The sequence below is a fragment of the Marmota marmota genome, unplaced genomic scaffold, assembly GCF_001458135.2.
Source record: "Marmota marmota marmota unplaced genomic scaffold, marMar, whole genome shotgun sequence".
NCBI lineage: Eukaryota > Metazoa > Chordata > Mammalia > Rodentia > Sciuridae > Marmota > Marmota marmota.
Genome location: NW_026000174.1, coordinates 30,907,556 through 30,930,078, shown reverse-complemented (window position 1 = coordinate 30,930,078; position 22,523 = coordinate 30,907,556). Strand labels below are relative to the sequence as shown.

The 22,523-nt window shown below is 46.0% G+C and overlaps 1 protein-coding gene and 1 long non-coding RNA gene across 9 annotated transcripts in view; one reads left to right on the top strand and one right to left on the bottom strand.

Annotated features, from left to right (window-relative positions):
* Positions 1-22,523, bottom strand: part of LOC107135697 — a 46,525-nt gene that overhangs the window by 9,101 nt on the left and 14,901 nt on the right. For 3 of the 5 annotated variants that reach the window (XR_007342373.1, XR_007342370.1, XR_007342372.1), the window contains 6 exons: positions 16,624-16,758; positions 14,743-15,209; positions 14,022-14,625; positions 7,142-8,628; positions 6,234-6,308; positions 1,085-1,166 (listed from right to left, as the gene is read on the bottom strand). This is a non-coding gene — a long non-coding RNA (uncharacterized LOC107135697). The remainder of the gene's footprint in view (positions 1-1,084; positions 1,167-6,233; positions 6,309-7,141; positions 8,629-14,021; positions 14,626-14,742; positions 15,210-16,623; positions 16,759-22,523) is intronic. The other 2 variants (XR_007342369.1, XR_007342371.1) reach the window with 2 other exon arrangements.
* Ptpn5 (protein tyrosine phosphatase non-receptor type 5) overlaps positions 1-22,523 on the top strand; it is a 47,248-nt gene that overhangs the window by 15,470 nt on the left and 9,255 nt on the right. For 2 of the 4 annotated variants that reach the window (XM_048788465.1, XM_048788463.1), the window contains exons 3-9: positions 14,942-15,126; positions 15,665-15,772; positions 16,014-16,097; positions 16,528-16,769; positions 17,895-18,084; positions 18,818-18,931; positions 20,440-20,524. In XM_048788465.1, coding sequence (XP_048644422.1) covers positions 14,942-15,126; positions 15,665-15,772; positions 16,014-16,097; positions 16,528-16,769; positions 17,895-18,084; positions 18,818-18,931; positions 20,440-20,524 — 1,008 coding nt within the window. The remainder of the gene's footprint in view (positions 1-14,941; positions 15,127-15,664; positions 15,773-16,013; positions 16,098-16,527; positions 16,770-17,894; positions 18,085-18,817; positions 18,932-20,439; positions 20,525-22,523) is intronic. The other 2 variants (XM_048788464.1, XM_048788466.1) reach the window with 2 other exon arrangements.

Sequence of the window (22,523 nt, the reverse complement as noted above, 5' to 3'; positions counted from 1 at the left end):
ATTGTCTTCCTGGGAGCTCACCTGGCATATGAAAGGGAAATCCTCACTATGGCCTCTCCCTCTCTCCCCTTCCCCTCTCATCTCTGGCTGCCATTTATTGAACATTCACCATATGCCAGGCACCAGGCTAATAAGCATTCTGTATAGTTCACCTCATGGTATCTTGAAATTCCTATGAGAGAAGTTTTAGCACATCTCTTTCTCCAGAGGGCAAGACTGAGGTTCGGAGAGGTTGCCACTTACCCAAGGTCATATATGTAGTAAGATAGCAAAGTTGGGACTCAGACAGAATGTAGGACTTGACTGCAAGCCACTACAGGAAGCTACCTGCCTGGAAAAAAGGCCACTGGGGGTGGGGGCAGGAAGAGCTGCAGTGGAACTTGTAGGGTCAATAGGTACTCTTGGCCAGAGCTAGTTCAAGTTGCCAGAAATCTGCCTGCCTTGAGCTTCCAGGCACAGGTGCCATTCTTGCCCACAATGTGCCGCCTTCCCTCACATAGCTTCTCTGATGTCTGCAAATGGTGGTCTGTCCCTGCTCCCAATCAGACCAAGCAGAGGGTGCATGCCCTTTGTTCCCAGACCTCTCCTCCCATGGTCTTGATCCCAGTCCTACCTTTCTATGCTTCTCTCTCCAAAAAAGCCCCCCATCCAGGTTGTGATGGACTATGCCAAGGGAAAAGGCCTGTCCCTCTGCCCCCCAACACACATTCTGGGATGGCTCCTGCCCTCTCTGTCCTGGAAAGGGTTGAAGCTCCTTCTCAGGCAGACTTCCCCCAGCAGGGAGGAGGAAGCAGTAGTGGAGGCCCAGTGCAGGGCAGGCAGCCCAGAGTCTAGTAAGAGGAAAGGTGCTGGAGCCAGATGGCCTCGCTCCAAGTCTTGGATCTTCCATAAGTTGTGATGGCCTTGGGAAAGTCACATACTCTCACACTTCTCTTTTCCTATCTTTAAAAGACAGTTCTGTTTTTTATATCAAACCATTGTTGTAAGGGTTAAATGAGTCAATACTTACATCAGTCTATGAAAACGCCCCTCTCCACCAGGCAGCCCCAGGGTACCCAGAAAAGGCCACATGGGCTTTTCTAACCTGTCCTCACAGTCCTGTGATACCACATCTTCCACATTCCCTTCTTCAGAGAGATCAGCCAGGGTGGAGAACACGACTGTACCTATTGATGGAAGTAATATTGAAGATTTGACACATTGGGAGACCATCACAGGAATTAAAAAACCTCCCAAGTCAGGTAGCTGATAAATGGTGAGCACCCACATAATAGTTCAGAATCTTCTAAATGCCTCTCTCTGTTTCCCACCCCACCCCAGCCAGCTTTCCAGCCAAGACAGTCTCACTGCCAGCCCAGACCCTTGTCATCTTGCTACCCCTTCTGTGGATCTCTTGGTCTTGCTACTCACTGGTTAGCAGGACTGATGGGTGGAGGAGTTGTGGGGAGCCCATATGAACTCCCAGAACCCCAAATCCATCATTTGTTTACCTTTGCTGGGAGCAGCTAGAAATTTTCTTTGCCAGGGCTGTTGTGCCTTCTAGGAGTCATGACAGTTAGACACCAGACATGTCTACGAATAATAAAGGCATGCTTGGGCAACTCTACCCTCTCACTTCCACCTAACCTCTGCCCCCTAGTATGCCTGCTATACACCCCAAAAGCCAGCAGAAAATGGGGCATCTCCACTCCAGACTCCCAGTGAGGACAGAGACCACAGCCATGCCCAACAAGGCCAGGCTCTCCCTCTCAGAGCTCAAGGCACTGCTGACAGTGTGATATTATGATGGCAGAAGTAGCTGATTGGACCTATTCCTTCTAGACCCTTCTACCCAGTGGCCTTTCTCAGCACCTCCCAAAGCACCTGGCTTGATTCTGCATTCAGGGCCTACCCAAGCAAAACTCAAAACAAGGTGGCATACCTGTCCCAACTCATCCCTTGTATGAGTTTCCAGACCTTTCTTGGAATAAGAGAAAAATCATTAAATATGAAGGCCCAATGACCTGAATTTAAATCCCAATTCTGTCACTTCCTGGCTCTCTGGCCCTGGAAATCACTTAAGCTCTCTATGCCTCTGTGACTCCACATGTAAGCTGTGGACAATAATGTCAACCCATATCCTCGCTGTGAATAGCATTGAATGGCACAAGACTCACAGGGCACCTGGCTCAGAGTAGGCAGAGTGAGAACCTAACAGAGCCACCCCTCCAGTTAATCCTCCACAGGTGGAAGCTGTTAGAAATTGGCCAAGGTTACCTCACCTCTTCCCCACTCCCCTTTATCCCCACAAGAAGTAGGAGCAGTCATCTTGTAAACAAGAGGAGACAATGTCTAATGAAGGTATTTTGAACACCATGACATCTGAAATAAATCCATGCCGGATGTTGAAGAGTTCTTGAAGATGGTATGGAAAGCAGAGGGCCTGTTCCTAGCCTCAAAGAGGAGTCACATCTAGTGTGTTGGCTGAAAGGGGTGGGCTCTGGAGGCAGACTGCCTGGGTTCTAGTCTCAGTTTATACCCATTGATTAGCAGACCTTGGCCAGGGGACTTAACTCCCCTAGGCCTCAGTTTCTTCATCTCTAAAACTAAGAATAAGTACATCAGTGTTTCTTGGGTTATTTTGAGGATTGGAAGTGTTAATACGTGTAAAACGCTGGGAGCTGCACCAGCAGGTGGCAAGTATTCGAAACTGTTAGCCGTGGTGGTTGTGGTAGCAGCCAATGTCCAGGCTCTTACATTCTCCAGCCATTGACCTTGGGCAAGCCACTTCCCCTCTCTGGGCCTCAATTTCGCCACTTGAGAAATTGGCAGACTGGACAAGATATCCCTCAGGGCGAGTCAAGCTCTGACAGCAATTCTGAGAGCTCTGGCAGGACTGAGTGAGATGTTCTTTCGGGCAGGGTCCCCTGTGACTGTGTGGGCTTAGCTGGTAGGTCACTCTCGGCCACACTGGGAAGGAAGAAAAGCTGAATGGGACAGAAACTCCCTTCTCATGTAAACAGGAACAGGCTGAGCCAGCCTTCCGCTCTAGTTCCAGTAGGCTGGCTGCCCAGAGCTTGAAGAATGAGTCATGACAGAACAGCCACAGTACAGTTCTCCAGCTCAAGTGGCAACAGCCCTGTGGCAGAGTAGCTGCAGAGTAGCAGGTGGATTTGGGAGCTGGGTGACAAGAGAGGGACCATAGTGTTCCTCTGTGCCTCAGGTGACATCTGAAGGCCATTTGCCTGAATGCCCTACCCAGGATCCCTGGAGCTTTGAGCTGGGGTGCTGAGCTTCTTTCCAGTACTCCATACCATTTGGCCTCAGAGGACCTGTTAGCCAGATATCAAACACAAAAACTGCACAGCAGCCCCAGGCAGCTGGTTAGGGTTCAAGGTTTCCACAGAAATGGCCTCCTTCCCTCCCTCTCAGACTCTCCCCATCCTCCCTGCCATTGTTGCAGTGACCCCTTCCTGAGAAGGAGTATGGCAAAATGGAACCATCACTTGGTCTGGAATCTCAGGGTCTGCACTCACTTGGACCAAGGCATTTGACTTCTCTAAACCTCGATTTCCTTGCCTGGAAAATCCCCTTCACCCTGTGCAAGAGGCAAGCCTGATATTAAATCGCTTGTCAGCAAGCTGCCTCTGAGTCAGAGTTTCATGCGTGGCAAAGCAGCTACCTCGCTGTGAACTATTGAAAAGCCAGCCCTTGACACAAGCAGCCGCCTCTCACTGACAAAACGGGCTGATGATGATAATGTCTACCTCATAGGGCTGCTGAGGAAAGCAAATGCAACTGTGTGCACGGAAGCGCTTTGGGAACAGCACAGTGAGATGAGATGGTGTTATCATCCCCCGAATAAGATAGTGAGTGGAAGGGAGGGCAGGGCAAGGAGAAGAGCTGACATCATCCCTAGGAGCAGGACAGTGGTCCATGAAGTCAGGACCACTTTGTTCACTGCTGAACTCCCAGAACCTAGACCAGGGCTTGGCAAAGTAGGTATACAGCAAATACTTCCTAAATAAAGTAAAAGTGAATCTTTGTTTTCCCGGTGCTTGGCATATAGTTGATGTTCAATAAATGTGTGTTGGACTCCTGCACAAAGAAGCAGAGACTAAAATCAAAGAGACATGTTCCTCGTTCAGTTCTCTACCCCTAAATCTGCCATCACTTTCCGTAACAGACCCCCCACTGCCTATTCCTGAGATCAGTGAATCTTAACCTGAGGTCTGTGGATCCCCCAGATTACATGCAGAATATAGTATGGGTTTGAAAATGTATCTTCCTGTATACTTTTAAATAAACTGCTCTGAAAAATGTGCCTCTATCAGGTACCCAGTCAATACTCATCACTTAGATTTATCAGGCCCTCAGGACTGCCTGGTACCCAGTGATTTAAAAACAAGAATTAAAAAGCCTCCCCTTATCTCAGATCTGCATACAGGGCCCCATCAGCCTACATTTTCTCTCACACCCCCATATGTGCAAGGCAGTTAACCTGCCATCTTTTATATGCAAAAGTGACAATCACATTCTCAGAGGGGCTTGCTTTCTGAGTGACTGCTCTGCTGGGTGGGTCACACAGCTGTGCACACTCTATCGATCTCTAATGTCCCATTGCATGCATTTAGATATGACATATGGGAGTCAGGACCTGAAACCTGGGAAATTCTAACTAGATGTCGTGATATCTAAACTAGGAACTTTCATCTCTTTTTAAAAAATATTTTCTCTCACTACAAGTATGTGTGTGTTTATATATATTTATTGGAGGAAATTAGAATATACAAATTAAATCACCTCTAATCTCATCTCCCCCACAAAAATACTGTTAACACCTGCCTTATATTCTTCCAGTTTACCTTGAGCAACATTTATTAAGCACTTACTATGTGCATGCATTCACTGTTCACTGTTCTCCATGCTCTACAGACTTGAGCTCCCTTTTTTTCCCCCTTTTCCCCAGTCCTGGGAATTGAACCTAGGACTTTGAGAATGCTAGGCAAACACTCCATCATTGAGCCACATCCCTAGCCCCAGATCTCTCATCTTACATCAGGTATCCTCCATTTTTGAATAGACACATTTATACTTTCTTAATTTTCAAATCCAGTGAGATCATACGGTTTTATAACCTTGCCTTTCTAACTTCATACTTTCAAAATTTCTGTGTTATTAAATATTCATCAACACAGTCATTTATAATGGCTGCATGATATTTTATTGCAGGCAAGTTCCATGCTTCTCAGACTGGGGTGCATGTACCCCTGAGGGCAAAGCCACAAGGTAAATGTCACTCATCTTCCTGAAGCATAAATTTGATCTGAAGATTTGGGTAAAGGGAAAAAAATTTTAATATCAAAATGAGTGCAGATACACCATAGAATAGGATATAAAGCACCCGTGGATTTTAAAACAAAGCAGCAAAGTCAAAAATTCTGTGTGCTTGTTGTTATTCCTCAAAGGCCCACATTTCCTCTCCTCTGAGATGGTAGAAACATATAAGAAGAACCACATTGTACTTCACACCCCTCTCTTTACAGATAAGGAAACTGAGACCCAGGGAAAAGAAGGGATTGCCCAGGGTCCACAGCATGTGCATTGCAGAGCTGCAGCATAGAAGCCAGGTGACCTGGGGCCAAGACCCTGACAAATGTGTGGGTGAGGACCTTGCCCTTGAGAAATCCACCCCCTGATCATCAGTGGTGGAAACTTTTGGCTTCCCACATGATCTGTCTTCTAGCAGCAGCTTTTCCCCCTCTCATCTTGCTGTGAGCTGACTGCACAGGTTGTCAGTAACCGTATAGCCTCCATGGGTAGATGCCCGCCCCATCTCTTAGACTCCAGCCCTTAAGATGTATCACTTAATGCATTGTATGGTAAACATGTATTTACTGGTTTGTTTAACCCAGTAGACTAGGAGTCTTTTGAAGGCAAACATTCTGTGTTATCTTTAATCATCTGCCATTGATTGGGTACCTGCAAACCATAAATGTTAGGAACCATGGTGGGTGTTTTATCTGTGTCTCTAAACTCTTCATAACAGCTTTTCAAAATATGTATTATTATCCCCCTTTATAGGGTAAGAAAACTGAGTAAAAGAATATCACTCTGTGGCTAGGATCATGGCTCAGAAGTAGAGAGCTTGCCTAGTATGTATGGGGCCCTGGGTTCAATCCTCAGCACCATATAGAAATAAATAAAATAAAGGTATTGGGCTGGGGATGTGGCTCAAGCGGTAACGCGCTCACCTGGCATGTGCGGGGCGCTGGGTTCGATCCTCGGCATCACATAAAATAAAATAAAGATGTGGTGACCACCAAAAACTGAAAAATAAATATTAAAAAAATTTTTAAAAAAGGTATTCTATTCCCCTACAACTAAAAACATACTTTTTTTTTTAAGGATCTCACTTGTCCATCACCATACCCTTGTTTAATAAATATTTACTGGAGACTTTCATGCCAAGATTTGTGCTAGATGCCGTAGATAATCATGATGAGCAAAACCAATACCACCCCCGCCCTCACAGGACTTCCAGGAAAGTAGAGGATATGATATTCCACAAATCATTTTACAAACCATGGCAAGTATAATGTACCCCAGAGCCCATCTGACTGCCTCAAACTGAATCCACCTCTGCTACTTACCACCTAGGTGACCTTGGGTATTCTATATCCTATACTATGGTGTATCTGCACTTGTTTTGATATTAAAATGTATTTTCCCCTCACCCAAAGCTTCAAATCAAATTTATGCTTCAGGAAGATGAGTGACATTTATCCTGTGGCTTTGCCCTCAGGGGTACATGCATCCCAATCTAAGAAGCATGGAACTTCTTAGCTGCTGTGTCCCCCTCCTCTTCCTGTCCAGTAGAATGGGGGTGATGGCACTGCCTGCCTCATAGAGTAAATACCTCAATGCATGTAAAGCACTCAGAACAGAGCTCCACACCTTCAGGGCTATTGTGCTTCTGAAGGAGTGGCATGGGGTGCTAGTACATGATAGGGCAGGACCTACTCCAGGTGGCATTTGATTGAGATCCATCAGATGAATAGGAGTTACCTTGGTGTAGGGTAGGCAAGGGAGGGAAGCAGAGTGTTGGAGGGATATTCCAGGTAAAGGAATAGCATGTACAAAGCACTAGGGACAGACTCACCTGAGGAACTACAAGGCCACAGCTGATGCACAGCAGAAGAGGAACCAGGCAGGAGCGCTGCCAACAGACCGCTGCCGCACTCAAGGACGTACTGTCTCTGCCGCCATGGCAGGAAGGTCTTTTCTCCCAGCACGGCACGCAGCTGCAGCCTACGTCGCCACCCCAACGCCTCTGCTCCCCACACTGCTGTCCCAGACTTGGTCTTTTCTCTGTGTGAGGTCACCATCATAGCCCAGAGGTCTTCTCTCTGCCTACACTGCTTCCTACACCTCTCCTACTGTCACAGGGAGGTCTTTTTTCCGGGCGCCATTACCACCAACCAGTGCTGCTGCCGAAGATCGCCGCCACTGACCCGCTCCGCTGCCCAGAGGTCCACAGCCGTGTTCCCGCAGGTTTGGTTTCACGCGGCCACCTCCATCTTGGGACTCCAGCCAGCGCCTGGAGGTCAGGGGGTCAGAGTGCCAGCCGCTTTGCCACCACTGCCATCTGGGGAACAGCCGCCTCTGTTTGGGGACATAGTTTTGGGACCTGGAGGTCCTGGGTCAGAGTGCCTGCAGGGTTGGCTGCACCTAGAGTCTTCCTGTTGGGAGTGCTGGTGACTGCCATCTTGCAGCTTCTTTTCAGGGTGGCTCTTCTATGTGAGCACATCCCTTGGTGATCTCTCTGCAAATTGGAACAGCATTGAGATTTGGGGAATGCAATGTAGCCAAGACTGGAACATCTGAAATCCAGATCTGTGGGATAGCGACAGGGTCTGTATGGGCTCATCTGGGCCTGGTGATCCCATGAAGAATCAGTCAGGACTGAGAGAACTTTGAACTCTGAAGCAAACAATTGTTCAGTTTTCCATTGAGGTTTTTGGTTTTGGTTTTAGGGTTTGGTGATGGTTGTTGTTGTTGTTGTTGTTGTTTTGGCTTGTTTTGTTTTTAAATATTTTTTAAATCTCTTCTCTAGCATTTCTACTATTTTGGGGACCAGGTAGTTTTCATGCATGATTTTGTTGACTGGTGTATGGATGGTATTTTGCAGTTTTGTTGTGTAGGCTTATATTTTTAATTTTTTATTGTATATATTTTTCCTCTCACTTGTCTGCTTTCAAGGATTCTCTATCTTTTCTTCAATAACAGTCAATCTCTGTCAATTCCTCTTCCACTCTTACTATAAGTTTTTGCTTCTGGCTTCTGTCCTCCTTCCTCGTGAACATCAAGCCCTGCACCACTTCTGTTCTCTCTTTCTCCAACATTTGGGATTGTGAAACCTTTTAGCAAATTTGCTGTATATAGTGTGCACAGTAATTGAACTTGTCATTTCTGTTTGTTGAGAGAAAACTGTGGAAGTCTTGATAGGATCTCGTGGGTTTGGGGCTGTGTGTGGTTTACATTGGATGCTATTAATGTTGGTCTCCCCCCTTGAAGGCAAGGTGCTAGAAACTTCAGGGACACTATAGGTCTTCAGGGTAGAATTTGTGCTGCCTTAGATCCATACTGCTAGATGGGAAAACACATGAATAAAATGAAGAAAAAAAAAAACAGGGGAATAAAGCGCCCCAAACAAACCAAGATGCTCCAAAGACAGAATCCACTGACAACACAGTAGAAGAAATGTCAGAGAAGGAGTTTAGAATGTACATGGTTAAACTAATCTGCAAAGTAAAGGATAATATAAGGAGTGAAATCAAAGAAAAAACCCAGGAAGTGAAAGATCAGTTCAATAAAGAGTTAAAGATTGTGACAAAAAAAAATAAAAACAAGCAGAAATCCTTGAAATGAAGGAATCAATAAACCAAATTATAAATTCAATAGAAAGCATTACCAACAGACTAGACCACTTGGAAGACAGAACTTCAGGCAATGAAGAAAAAATATATAATCTTGAAAACAGAGTTGACCATGCAGAGAAGATGGTAAAAAAACATGAACAGAACATTCAAGAATTATGGGATAACATGAAAAGACCAAATTTTAAGAGTTATCGAGGTGATGAAGGAGCAGAGATAAAAAACAAATAAATGCATGATATCTTTAATGGTAATATCAGAAAATTTCCCAAATCTAAAGAATAAAATGGGAAATCAAATACAAGAGGCCTGTAGAACCCCAAATGTACAAAATTACAGCAGACCCACACCAAGACACATTATAATGAGAATGACTAACAGAGAATAAAGATAAAATCTTAAAGGCCATAAGAAAAAAAATGAATTACATATAGAGGGAAACCAATTCGGATCTCAACTGATTTCTCAACCTAGAACCTCAAAGCTAGAAGGTCCTGGAATAATATATTTCAAGCTCTGAAAGAAAACTGATGCCAACCAAGAATTTTATGTCCAGCAAAATTGTTTCGGATTTGAAGATGAAATAAAAGCCTTCCATGATAAACAGAAGTTAAAAGAACTCACAACCAGAAAGCATGAGGAAGAAGTGAGGGAAAAAAAAGTGAAAACCAACAAAGAGAGGAACAATGCCAAAGGAATAGTCAAAATAGTCAAATCAAAGGATAAATTAAGTCAAATTAAAAAAACAAAAATAAAACAACTGGGGCACAAATAATATCTCAGTAATAACCTTGAATATTAATGGCGTAAACTGATCAATCAAAAGACACAGATTGGCAAGTTTGATCAAAAAATAAGACCCAACAATATGCTGTCTCCAAGAGACTCACCTCATAAACAAAGACATCCATAGACTGAGGGTGAAAGAATGGGAAAAAACATATAGATTGTGTGGATCATGTAAACAAGCAGGGGTTTCTATCCTCATATCAGATAAAGTAGACTTCAAGCCCAAGTTAATCAGAAGGGACAAAGAAGGACATTTCATACTTCTTTAGGGAATTATACATCAATAAGACATAACAATCATAAATATTTATGCCCCAAACAATGAAGCATCTACGTACATCAAACAAACCCTTCCCAACTTCAAGAATTAAATAGATCACAGCACAATAATACTGGGTGACTTTAACACACCTCTTTCACTGGATAGATCTTCCAAACAAAAGCTAAATAAAGAAACTCTAGATCTAAATAATATAATCAATAATTTATACTTAACATATATAGAATATTTCATCCATCAATGAGCAAATATATTTTGTTCTCAGCAGCACATGGATCCTTCTCTAAAATAGACCATATCTTATGCCCTAAAGCAACTCTTTGCAAATACAAAAAAAAAAATAGAGATAATACACTGCATCCTTACAGATCATAATGAAATAAAATTAGAAATCAATGATAGAATAAAAAATAAAAGCTACTCTCTAACACCTGGAGACTAAATAATACACTATTGAATGATGAATGGAAAATGAAGAAATCAGAGATGAAATTTAAAAATACTTAGAGGTAAATGAGAATAGTGTACAACATATCAAAATCTTTGGGACACCTTGAAGGCAGGGCTAAGAGGAAAGTTCATTGCATTGAGCTCATTCATTAAAAGAATAAAAAGTCAACAAATAAATGACCTAACATTACAACTCAAAGCCCTAGAAAAAGAAATATAAATCAACACCAAAAAACAGTAGAAGACAGGAAATAGTTAAAATCAATGAAATTGAAACAAAAGAAACAAATGAAAAAAAATTGATAATACAAAATTGGTTATTTGGAAAAATAAACCCCTAGCCATGCTAACAAAGAGAAAAAGAGAGAAAACTCAAATTACTTAAAAATGTGTTGAAAAAGGAAATATCACAATGGACATGACTGAAATACAGAAGATAATTAGAAACTATTTTGAAAATTTATACTCCAATAAAATAGAAAACCTTGAAGACATCGACAGATTTCAGAGATGACCTACCCAAACTGAATCAGGAAGATACACACGATTTAAACAGATCAATTACAAGTAATGAAATAGAAAACACCATCAAAAGCCTACCAATAAAGAAAAGCCCAGGACCAGATGGATTATCAGCCAAGTTCTATAAGACCTTCAAAGAATGATTAACACCAATACTCCTCAAAGTATTCCATGAAATAGAAAAGGAGGGAGTCCTTCCAAACTCATTCTATGAGGCTAATCTCACCCTGATACCAAAACCAGACAAAGACACATCAAAGAAAGAAAACTTAAGAAAAATATCCCTGATGAACATAAATGCAAAAATTCTCGATAAAATTCTGGCAAACTTCATACAAAACCATATTTAAAAGATAGTGCACCACAATCAAGTATGGTTCATCCCAGGGATAAAAGGTTGGTTCAACATATGGAAATCAATAAATTAATAAATCACATCAATAGACGTAAAAACAAGAATATATGATCTTCTCAGTAGATTCAGAAAAAAAAAAAAACATTTGACAAAATATAGCACCTCCTCATGTACAAAACACTGAAAAAACTAGGGATAGTAGGGACATACCTCAACTTCATAAAAACTATATATGCCAAACCCAAGACCAACATCATTCTAAAAGGAGAAAAATTGAAAGAATTCTTTCTAAAAACTGGAACAAGACAAGGATGCCCTCTTTTACTGCTACTACTCAACATTGTCCTTGAAACTCTAGCCAGGGGAATTAGACAGGAGAAAGAAATTTAAGGGATACAAACAGGAAAAGAAGAACTTAAACTATCACTATTTTCTGATGACATGATTCTATATTTCAAAGAGCCAAAATATTCCACCAGGAAAACTTTCAAAACTCCTAAATGAGTTCAGCAAAGAAGCAGGTTATAAAATCAATACCCATAAACGTGTTTCTATACATCAGTGATGAATCTACTGAAAGAGAAATTAGAAAAACTACCCCATTTGCAATAGCTTCAAAAAATAAAATACCTGGGACTCAATCTAACAAAAGAGATAAAAGACCTCTACAATGAAAATTACAAAACACTAAAGAAAGAAATTGAAGTAGACCTTAGAAGATGGAAAGATCTCCCATGCTCCTGGATAGGCAGAATTAATATTGTCAAAATGGCCATACTACCAAAAGCATTATACAGATTTAATGAAATTCTAATTAAAATCCCAATAACATTCTTCATAGAACTAGAAAAAGCAATCATAAAATTCATTTGGAAAAATTAAAAACCCAGAATAGCCAAAGCAATCTTTAGCAATAAGAATAAAGAAGGAGGTATCACAATACCAGACCTTAAACTGTACTAAAAAGCCATAGTATCAAAATCAGCATGATATTGGCACTAATACAGACACATAGACCAATGGTACAAAATAGAAGACACAGAGACAAACCTGCATAAATACAGTTATCTCATACTAGAAAAAGATTCCAAAAACATTCACTGGAGAAAAAGATAGACTATTTAATAAATGGTACTGGGAAAATTGGAAATACATGTAACAAAATGAAATTAAACCCCTATCTCTCACCCTGCATGAAACTCAACTCAAAGTGGACCAAAGACTTAGGCACTAGACCAGAGATCCTGGGCCTAACAGAAGAAAAAGTAGGCCCAGATCATCACCATGTGAGTGTAGAATCTGACTTCCTTAATGAGATTCCTAAAGTGCAAGAAGTAAAATCAAGGATCAATAAATTGGACAGATTTTAAACTAAAAAACTTCTCCACAAAAGAAACAATAATATGAAAGGGAGAGCATAAAGAAAAGGAGAAAATCTTTACCACACACACCTCAGATAGAGCATTAATCTCCAAGATATATAAAGAACTCAAAAAAACTTAACACCAAAAACAATAAATAATCCAGTCAATAAATAGGCTAAGGAACTGAACAGATACTTCACAGAAGAAGAAATACAATCAATCAGAATGGCAATTATCAAGAATACAAACAACAATGAATTTTGGCGATGATGTGGGGGAAAAGGTACACTCATACTTTGCTGGTGGGAATGCAAATTGGAGCAATCATTATGAAAATTTGTATGGAGATTCCTTAGAGAACTTGGAATGGAACCACCGTTTGACCCAGCTATCTCACTCCTCAGTTTATACCCAAAGGACTTATAATCAGCATACTACAGTGATGTAGCCACATCAATGTTTATAGCAGCTCTCAATTCACAATAGCCAAAGTATGGAACCAACCTAGGTGCCCTTCAACAGATGAATGGATAAAAAATTATATAGATATAGTATATATTATATATATTACATATATAATATATATAATATACACACACATATATGAATGATAGACTATTACTCAGCCTTAAAGAAGAATGAAATTATGGCATTGGCCAGTAAATGCATGAAGTTGGAGAATATCATGCTAAGTGAAGTAAGCCAATCCCAAAAAACCAAAAGCTGAATGTTTTCTCTTATATAAGGATGCTAATTCACAATGGGGGCAAGGTTAGGGAAGAATAGAGTTACTTTAGATTAGGTAGAGGGGAGTGACGGGAGGAGGTATGGGGTAGGAAGGATAGTAGAATGAATCAGACATTATTACCCTATGTACATACATAATTGTACGACCAGTGTGATTCTACATCATGTACAACCAGAAGAATGAGATATTATGCTCCATTATATATGATGTATCAAAGTGCATTCGACTGTCATGTATAACTAGTTAAAACAAACTTTTTAAAAAGAAGAGAAACCAGCTGGAAAGGGGGAACCTATTATGTTCACACGGGTGTATCCAGGATCAGGGCTGTGTATTCCACTGTTGATCTGGGCTGTGAGAGGCTCCGGAAGTGTTTGTGGCATGAGTGAGGAGGCATATGCACAAACAGCTGTGTTGGTCTCCTCTGGTTCTGTTGTACCCCAACCAGAAAAGAAGTCCATTGTCCCATCTGCACAGTGATGTGTGGGCAGCTCCATCCCAGCTAACAAGCCGTACACATCCGTTTTGTTGGTCTTGCCCTTCTGGGTGATAAACTGAGACATGAGTTTGGGTGGGGACCAACATGTGGACTCACCAGGATGGATAGCACTGGAGTAGCCAGTGGTCGTGGGATGTGTTGGTAGAACTGTTGAAATCATCATAACAGAAGCCCAGCATACGGAATGGGAACAGGAATAGCTTCCATGCTGAGACACAGGCATAGGAACTCCAGGCACTTGGTAACAGCCCCTGCTGCACCCAAGAAACCCTGGAGCTCCGAAAAGCACAATTAGAAAAACAGGGGTTGAGCCCATCCCCCACTTTTCAGGTGGGGAAACTGAGATTCGAAAAGGAAGTGACTCTCCTGAGGCCACACCAACCACGGACAGACCCTGAGCTCGACCCCAACATGTGCTATCGATCTTACTACACCAAGATTTTCTTCTACATCCCCCAGATTGCCCACCCCCTCTCAGTGTGGGGGTCCCAAGGTAGGGGAGGCACGTGGCTGTGATATTAACAGTCCAGCTTTCAGCCCCTGTCAGGACACAGACCACGAAAAACAAAACTCCAGAGAGCAGGCGTAGGTGGGTTGTTCAGGGTCACGGCCTGGTTATGCTGTGTCGTTTTTTTTTTTTTTCTTTCTTTCTTTCTTTCTTTCTTTTTTAATCGAGTTTGAGGTGGTTGTTTTTTGTTTCCTTAAGAAATGGAAAAGAATGAAGCTGCGTAAACACAACGATATTAACTCTGAAAAACCTCCTGCCATTTTAACTCTGTTACTGGAGAAATAAAAGAGAAATAATTTGTCCACCCACACTTAGCTCTTTCTGACGAAGGTAGGTGAATATTGCTTTGCTAATCGAGGGTGACTGCTGGAAGAGGAGCCACGCTGACTGATCCCAGATTGGGAGGAAGCCACAGCAACTCCAGAAGGAACTGTCCACCGTGGGTCAGCAGAACCCTGTGCACGGGCAGGGCCTGGTGTAATTGGCCTGTGTGTCCCACCTTGCACAGGTCTCCCCCAGCCGGTAGTGATGGAGGCGCTGGACGAGGCCAAAGGGCTCCCCAGTGTGCAGAGAGAGATGCCACCGCCCCCACCACCCTCAGAGCCAGCTCAGAAACCACCACCTCAAGGCACCGGGAGCCACTCCCTCACTGTCAGGAGCAGCCTGTGCCTGTTCGCTGCCTCACAGTTCCTGGTAAGGATGTCACAGGCCTCATGAGGACCTGGAGAGCGGGTGGGTTGAGGGACAGCCTTCCACTTCCTCCCCAAGATAGCTACCTGGGGAGACAAAGAAGAGGGGCCCTGGGTAACTTCAAGTCCTGAAGATCATGTGAGGGGAGGGCAGGAATTCTGCTGCAGCTTCAGGAGATAAGCCCCTCACAACCTGTCTTCCCTCACTCAAGGATCAGGACTGCAGGGCCCCCCAGACCCTTGACCCCCTGATCCTGAGGACTTCCTTCCTGTCTGTGGAGGCCTTTCTGGGAGGCTTCCCTTTTTATGTATGTACCTGTGGGGTCTCCCTTTGTTTTGACTGTTTTTAGTCTGCTTTTCTCCAAGGAGAGTCCTGAAATCTCTCCTCTGGGTACACAGCACTCGGGCCCTTCCCTCAGCTACCACATCTGGACCTGAAAGGTTCAGGAACCTCCTTGGGGATCCAGATTGAGGGTGAGGCTGAGAATGTGGGGGCAAGGAGCCCGGGCTCTGAACTCAGCCTGATCCCCCGCCTGCCCCAGCTTGCCTGTGGGGTGCTCTGGTTCAGCGGCTACGGCCACATCTGGTTGCAGAATGCCACAGATCTCATCCTCTCCTCGCTCACAATCCTGAAACAGCTGGGACCCACGGTGAGTAAGCTCTGGGGAACCTTGGGGTGGGGAGATGTGTTAGGGGCCTCCAGTCCACCCTCCCCAGCTCCTGAGTGGGGCTTCTCTGAGTTCAGGAGATATTTCCAAGCCCCTGAAGTTCTGCCTGCTCCCCACCTCAGATCCCAGAGATGCTTTTTAGAGCCTCAGTTTTGTCACCTTTGGAATAGACAAGGACTCTGCCCCCACCACCACCCTGACCTGTTTGTTTAATGTTCCCCAGGCCTGGCTGGGCGCAGGGACCTCGGGAGTCCCCAGTCTGCTGCTGGTCTCCCTGTCCGTGGGCCTGGTCCTCGTCACCACCCTGGTAAGGTGCCCCCTGCCCCAACCTCAGTGCTTTCCTCCTCTGGCCCTGAGGTCCTGCTTCTCACCAGCTCCCATCTGATCTACAGACTAGACATCCTGGGTGCTGGGTAGGACAAGGACATGTATCTGTCTCCCTTGGCCAGGATGCCTGGCCTGGGGCAAGAGATGCCTTCTTCCTAGAAATTGGCTTGCAGCCATCTGGGCTGGGGAAAGGGGTTGAGGCAGGGAGGCTCCCAGAACCCTGGAGGACAGGGAGGGAGAGTAGATGGAGGAAACTCCTAACTAGGAGGTCAGAGTTCCTCATAGACAGCTCCCAGGAGAGCATGGCTGGTCTAGATACATGGAGGGACAGAGGGCCCAATCCTGTGGTCACCCCAGGACACCACAGCTGGCATGGTTCTAGGTCCATTAAGCCCTATATTCTCAACCAGGTGTGGCACCTCCTAAAGGCTCCCCCGGAGCCGCCCACCCCGGTGCCCCCAGAGGACAGGCGCCAATCTGTGAGCCGCCAGCCCTCCTTTACCTACTCAGAGTGGATGGAGGAGAAAGTCGAAGATGACTTCCTGGACCTGGATCCGGTGCCCGAGACTCCTGTGTTTGACTGCGTGATGGACATCAAGCCTGAGGCTGACCCTGCCTCACTGACCGTCAAGTCCATGGGTCTGCAGGAGAGGTGGGAGGGGTGGAGGAGGGGTGGGCTTGACGGGCCCTCATGCTTTCAGCTCCCATTCCAAAAGGTAGATGTCGACTCTGACAGCCCAGGAGAGAGCCCAGCCAGTGTAGATACATGATCTTCAGGTGTAAAAAAAAAAAATAGTGCTATTATACAAGCACACCTAGGCATCTGCCAGTGTGCACATGTGTATACTCTCCTTTACTCAAGGAAGTTCCGGTAGCTTTCCTTACTGCAGGACTCATCAGGGCCTTTAGTGTGCCTGTGTTCGTTGTAAATCAGCAAGGAGACAGTATGTGGCATTTCCCAAAGTCACCTGGCCACAGAACCCTTTTCTAAAGTGTCTCAGTATTCTGCAGAGCACTTTGGAGGTGTGAAATCCTCTTCTCAGACCCTAACTGCGTAAGCCAGGTCTCACCACCGAGTAACCCTCATGACGTCAGAGAAAGAGCACTGGATGAAGAGGCAGGAAACCCAGCTTTTTGTTTCATCTCTGCCACAATGAGAGCCTCGGGGTCTCTGGTCCCCGCTCCCCTCATAAGGACTCACTTTCCATCTCTGTGTAGAGGGGGTCCTTTCTGTTTTGTGGTTTACTGGACACATGAACTTATCCTTGCTGCCACTGAGCTGCCCCTGGGACTCCCTCCTTTCCTGAGGGTCCTGACCTCTCCTGGAGGATGTGTTCTTGACCCACTGGCAGCCTCAGTCAGGACTGGGCCCAGAGCTGTGTTGCAGAGGTTTGGAGCCATCTTAGGCTCGAGCCCTGCTCCTCTGACCTAGGCAGGTATCTACTCTGGGGCTGCTTAGGGGCCATAGGGTAAAACTGCCTCCAGCTGGGACAGAGGTGAGCCCAGAGGAGGGCCGTGTTGGGTTGCTTTGGATGGAATCTGAGGCCCCAAACACCCACCCAGTTGCTCTGCTGCAGGAGGCAAGAGAGAGGGGTGCAGGACTTCACCTCAGGACTGAGTCTCACGCTCCTGTGACAGGGTCTTGCCACACTCCCACTCCTTTTCCCATATCCCTCCCTGTCCCCCATAACCCCCCACCCTCCCCTCTGAGGCCCAAGGATCCCAGCTAAAGCCTGTCCCTTCCCAAGATTCATTTCCTCCTTCTCGGTCCTTCCAGGAGGGGCTCCAATGTCTCCCTGACCTTGGACATGTGCACCCCGGGCTGCAATGAGGAAGGCTTCGGCTATCTCGTGTCCCCACGTGAGGAGTCAGCCCACGAGTACCTGCTCAGTGCCTCCCGCGTCCTCCGAGCAGAGGAGCTCCATGAAAAGGCCCTGGACCCTTTCCTGCTACAGGCCGAATTCTTTGTGAGTCCCCTTGTGCCTGCCACCCTCTGTAGGCGGACTCTGCACTCATATCACTCATCCAGCCAGCCAGGTTGTGGGTAGTGCCCAGACTTGGCATCTGGAGTAATGAGCACCACCTCATTCTGAGCTCTCCTGCCACCTTGGGCAAACTGATTTTTTTCTGAGCCTCTGTGTCCTCATCTGGAAAATGGGATGAAATGATAGGATTATGGAGATTAATTACTATGTGCAAAGTAGCCAGCTGGGTAATTGGCATGCTATGGTGTTCCTAGGTCTTTGCCAGGACTCTGCTCTGAAAGCCACAGAAAGCTGAACTTCCTATCCTCCTGTCTTCCCACCCTCCTCCTGCCTGACTTCCCTAAGCATTGTACATTGTCTTGACATCTCTCCAGTCCCCTCCCCTCCTTGCCACCCCTAAGGCTCTAGCTTAGGTCCTAATCTCCTCCTGCAGCCTCTGCAACAGCCTCTGGCTGTTGGACTTTGAGGGGTCCAATCAATGACAGCCCTGTTCACCTGCCTGAGTGCACAGCCAGTAAAGAGCTAAAACATGGCAGATCACAGTGACACCTTTACGGCAGAAAGGGTAGGTTTGAAATGAGGCTGCACAAGGTACAACAAGAGTAAGCTTCCTGATACCAAGCCCCAGAATCACACAAACTTCCCACCACTGAGGCAGTGCTGGCCCATGGTGGACCTTGCCCCATGGGGTGCCTCCATCATTCTTTCTTGGCAGGAGGCCTCCAAGAGGAGGAAGAAGAAAGGGGCTGAGGCTCAGAAGCCCACTTCCTCAATCAACTTCATCAATCAGATGACTCACCCACCAGCACCCTCAGACCCACTGCTCCAGGTTCTCCAGAACTTGACACCCTGCAGAAGAAATGGGTCCGCCTGCTTGATCTATCCCCACCTCCTTTCCCAGCCTGTGCTCCAGCCCCATCCCACCCTGCAGGGACTGTGCACTTACAGTTGGGCCAGCTGCCCTGTGCCTGTGTCCCCATCCCTATTTCTTCCTCACATCTTTCCCCACCTGATGCCTCTGGAAAGGCTTTCTTAACAGCCAGCCTCAACTCCCACTCCAGGCTCCCACCCGCCTTCTCCCCTTGAAGAAATAGCTTCCATCCACCATGTCCTTTTCTGTTAAATAGAGTATTGTAGGTTTTTGTTGTTGTTGTTGTTTGTTGGGTTTTGTTTTTTTGGTTTTGTTTTGGTTTTTTTGGTTTTTTGGAGGTTTTTGGGGTTTTTTTGGGGGGGGGTGGGGGGTGTTGCTGGAGATTGAAGCCAGGGCCTTGTGCATGTAAGGCAAGCACTCTACCAACTGAGCTATATCCCCAGCCTGAGTATTGTAGATTTTTGCCAGAGAGCAAGGAACATGGCCTGAGCACCCTCTCCATGGGTAGTTTTGCACATGTGTGTTTTTGTTTCCTTTGGATTCTCACAACCCTGGAAGGCATCATGATCTGCATTTTACAACAGCCCACATAATGTGTCCAGAAACAACAAACAATGGGACACTGTGTTCAGGTGGTAAACCGTGTGGACAGATCAGAAGGAGTGCAGGGGCAAGAGGCACTGGAGAAACGTCCCAGAGGACATCTTAGGGAGGGGGAGCTGGGGTGAACCTTAAGGTATTGGAATGATTTGGAAAGATGGAGGGTGAGACCAGTGCTCCCAGCGAGTGGAATGCCACAAGCTCAGCCTGGAGGCAGGACTGTGAATGGCATGGTCCTAGCCACAAAGAGACGGGCACAACTGGAGGTCAAGAGGGGCCAGATACAGGGAGGCTTTGCATGCCAGGAGCAGAGGGCAGACGTGGAGCTCTGGACACAGGACAGGTGGAGGGGCACACACAGTCCTGGGGGCTCGGCAGAAGACCCCTTCTGCTGCAGACTCAGGAGGCTTCTCAGAGGCCTCGGCCTTTCAGATAGACGAATGCGGAGATGAGGGTGGGGCAGGTGTGGCAGGAAAGCAGCACCACCAAGGTAGGGACGCATAGGGTGGGCACATAATTCAGTGAAGCCACCTGGTTTCGCTGTTGCACAAAGAACATGGAAGAATGCAGCGATTGGCCTTGTCACTTCTGTCTTGTTCTTCATTTTATTCATCACTTGCTGAGCGTCTGCCATGTGCCAGGGTGGCCCTCAATAAACACTAGTTATAACGTGTCATGCTCTTGGTGTGTGCCAGTCACTATCCTAAATGCCCTACGAGTACTAACTCATTTAACAGTAAATGTTTGTTGAATGAATGAGTGCACTTAAGGTAGCCCGACAAAACTTGAGGGCAAGCAGCACCTGGTTAGAACATCTTCAAGAGCCAGCCCACAGCTGCTCACACCCCCATGTCCTTCTCCTGCAGGAAATCCCCATGAACTTTGTGGATCCAAAAGAGTACGACATCCCTGGGCTGGTGCGGAAGAACCGCTACAAAACCATCCTTCCCAGTGAGTAGTCACTGCCCTAGGGGTATGGGGACAGGCTCACCCTCACCTGGGAAGACTTAAGCCCAGAACTGGGTCTCCAGGGTGGCAGGACACTCATCCCTGGAGGGCACCAGATGGAGGGCTGGGGTGACCAAGGTCAGTTCATTTTCTCACACAGCCCTTGGCCTGGCCCTTGCCTGGCCTGGCCAAGTGTTGTGCTGGGCTCTGTAGAAACCCAGAGACAAAGGGAGGCTCCTAGATAGTATATAGTAACTGAAAAGTGTTTTCCCATCCTCTTCTCTCTTCAGAATGGGCAGGTTTTAAGGAGAGGACATTAAGGCTCAGAGAGGCTAAGTGGCTCATCCACAGTCACATAGCTGGGAAGTACAGAGCTGAGTTTGGTGACCCCAGAATTGGACTCTTCGTCTACCTCATGTTCCATTTGATCAGATTGTCAGTTCTCCATCAGGTAGAGCCACCCCACAGGGGAATGAGCTGCCCCTGTCAAGTCGTGAGGTCCCATAACACAATGCATCCAAGCAAATCTGCCCGGAGCAGTCCCCTGGAAGGTCTGAGAAGGGGGTTCTCCTTTGGGGATGCATTCCAGTTTCCTCCCCGTGGCACCATTTTCAGATAACTTTCATCAAATCCCTGGCTATCTACTACAGGGATTGGGACCAGGTGTCTGGCCCCAGGCACCTGGGCTAACCTGGGGGTAACTTGTTGAAAGTAGAGCCCCCAAAACCTACTCCACTCAGTTTGTAGAGTAGTGAAGCTTTAAAAAAGTGGTTTCGCTGTCAGCATCTCCAACAACATGTAAGATGTCATAACTTATTTTTAACTTTTAAAATATCGACTTGTGGTTGCTATAGTTACACAGTCTCTAGGTAGTTCCGGTTAAACAAAGCACCATTTATGGCCAGGATGCATTACTCAGGGCTGCCACCTCTTCCCTCATCTCTCCCTCCCCTTTCCCAGCTCTACCTGGAAGGAAGGGTGGGGGCACCCCAGAGTGGAGAGGAGGGCTTTGCCGGCCACTCAGAATGGCCACTGGAGTCAGACCGTGCTCCATGTGGTCCTCACTGGATTGCTGACAGGTTCCAGCCACCTCCAACCCTGCCCGAGCCTCCAGGCTTCCAAGCCAGCCCAGCAGAGAATCTTATCTGTGTCCAGCAAGAACAGATCCTTCACCCTCAGAGACTGGGTTGGGGGACAGAGGGCAGGTCAAGCTTAGCAGGGGCCCCCCTCTTAGATGCAGAACACCCTGAGGTTTCTTCTTTCATCTATGTTTTCTGAGCCCCTGCCTGGGGTCTAAGAATTCAGACATGAATGAGACACAGATTCTGTGCACTTGGAGCTCCCAGGCTAGTAGGAGAGAGAGGTCTATGGACAGTCAGAGGAATCACTAACCCCGGCAGCACCAAGAGCCAGATACAGGGACACAGTTTCTGTTCTTATCACCATGGTGTCCCAAGCACCAAAATAGTGCCTGACACACAGTAGATATTCTGCACCCATTTGAATGAATGAACGAATGAATGAGAATGAATATCTCTCAAATCTCGCTCCCCTCTCCATCCTCACCACAAAGTGACTTTTTGGAGTTTGAGCTTCCATGTTGCCCTGTCCTAAGGGGTGCCATTTACATAGACTGCATTGACATAAATGCTCCACAGAGCCCTGCCATGCCAGGCAGCCCTGTGACCTTTGATATTTCTTTCTTGGATCATCATAGTAATTTCCTGACTGGTCTCCTGACTCCACATTCTCCTCTCCTGTCTGTCTTCTACTCTTGCCATCAGAGTGGTACAAAACAAATCTAACCATGTCCTTCTTCTCCTTAAACATTGTCATTGTCACCCTTTCTAAGCATAGTTTATGAGACTCTGGCAGCTGGTTCCTCTCCAGCCACATCTCTCACCAATCCCAGCCTTGGCCCTGTGTGCACTTGTATCTGACAGGACAGGATTCCCTGTTCTTTCTGCTGTTCCTTCAACTCCAACCAGGAAACCCACCCACC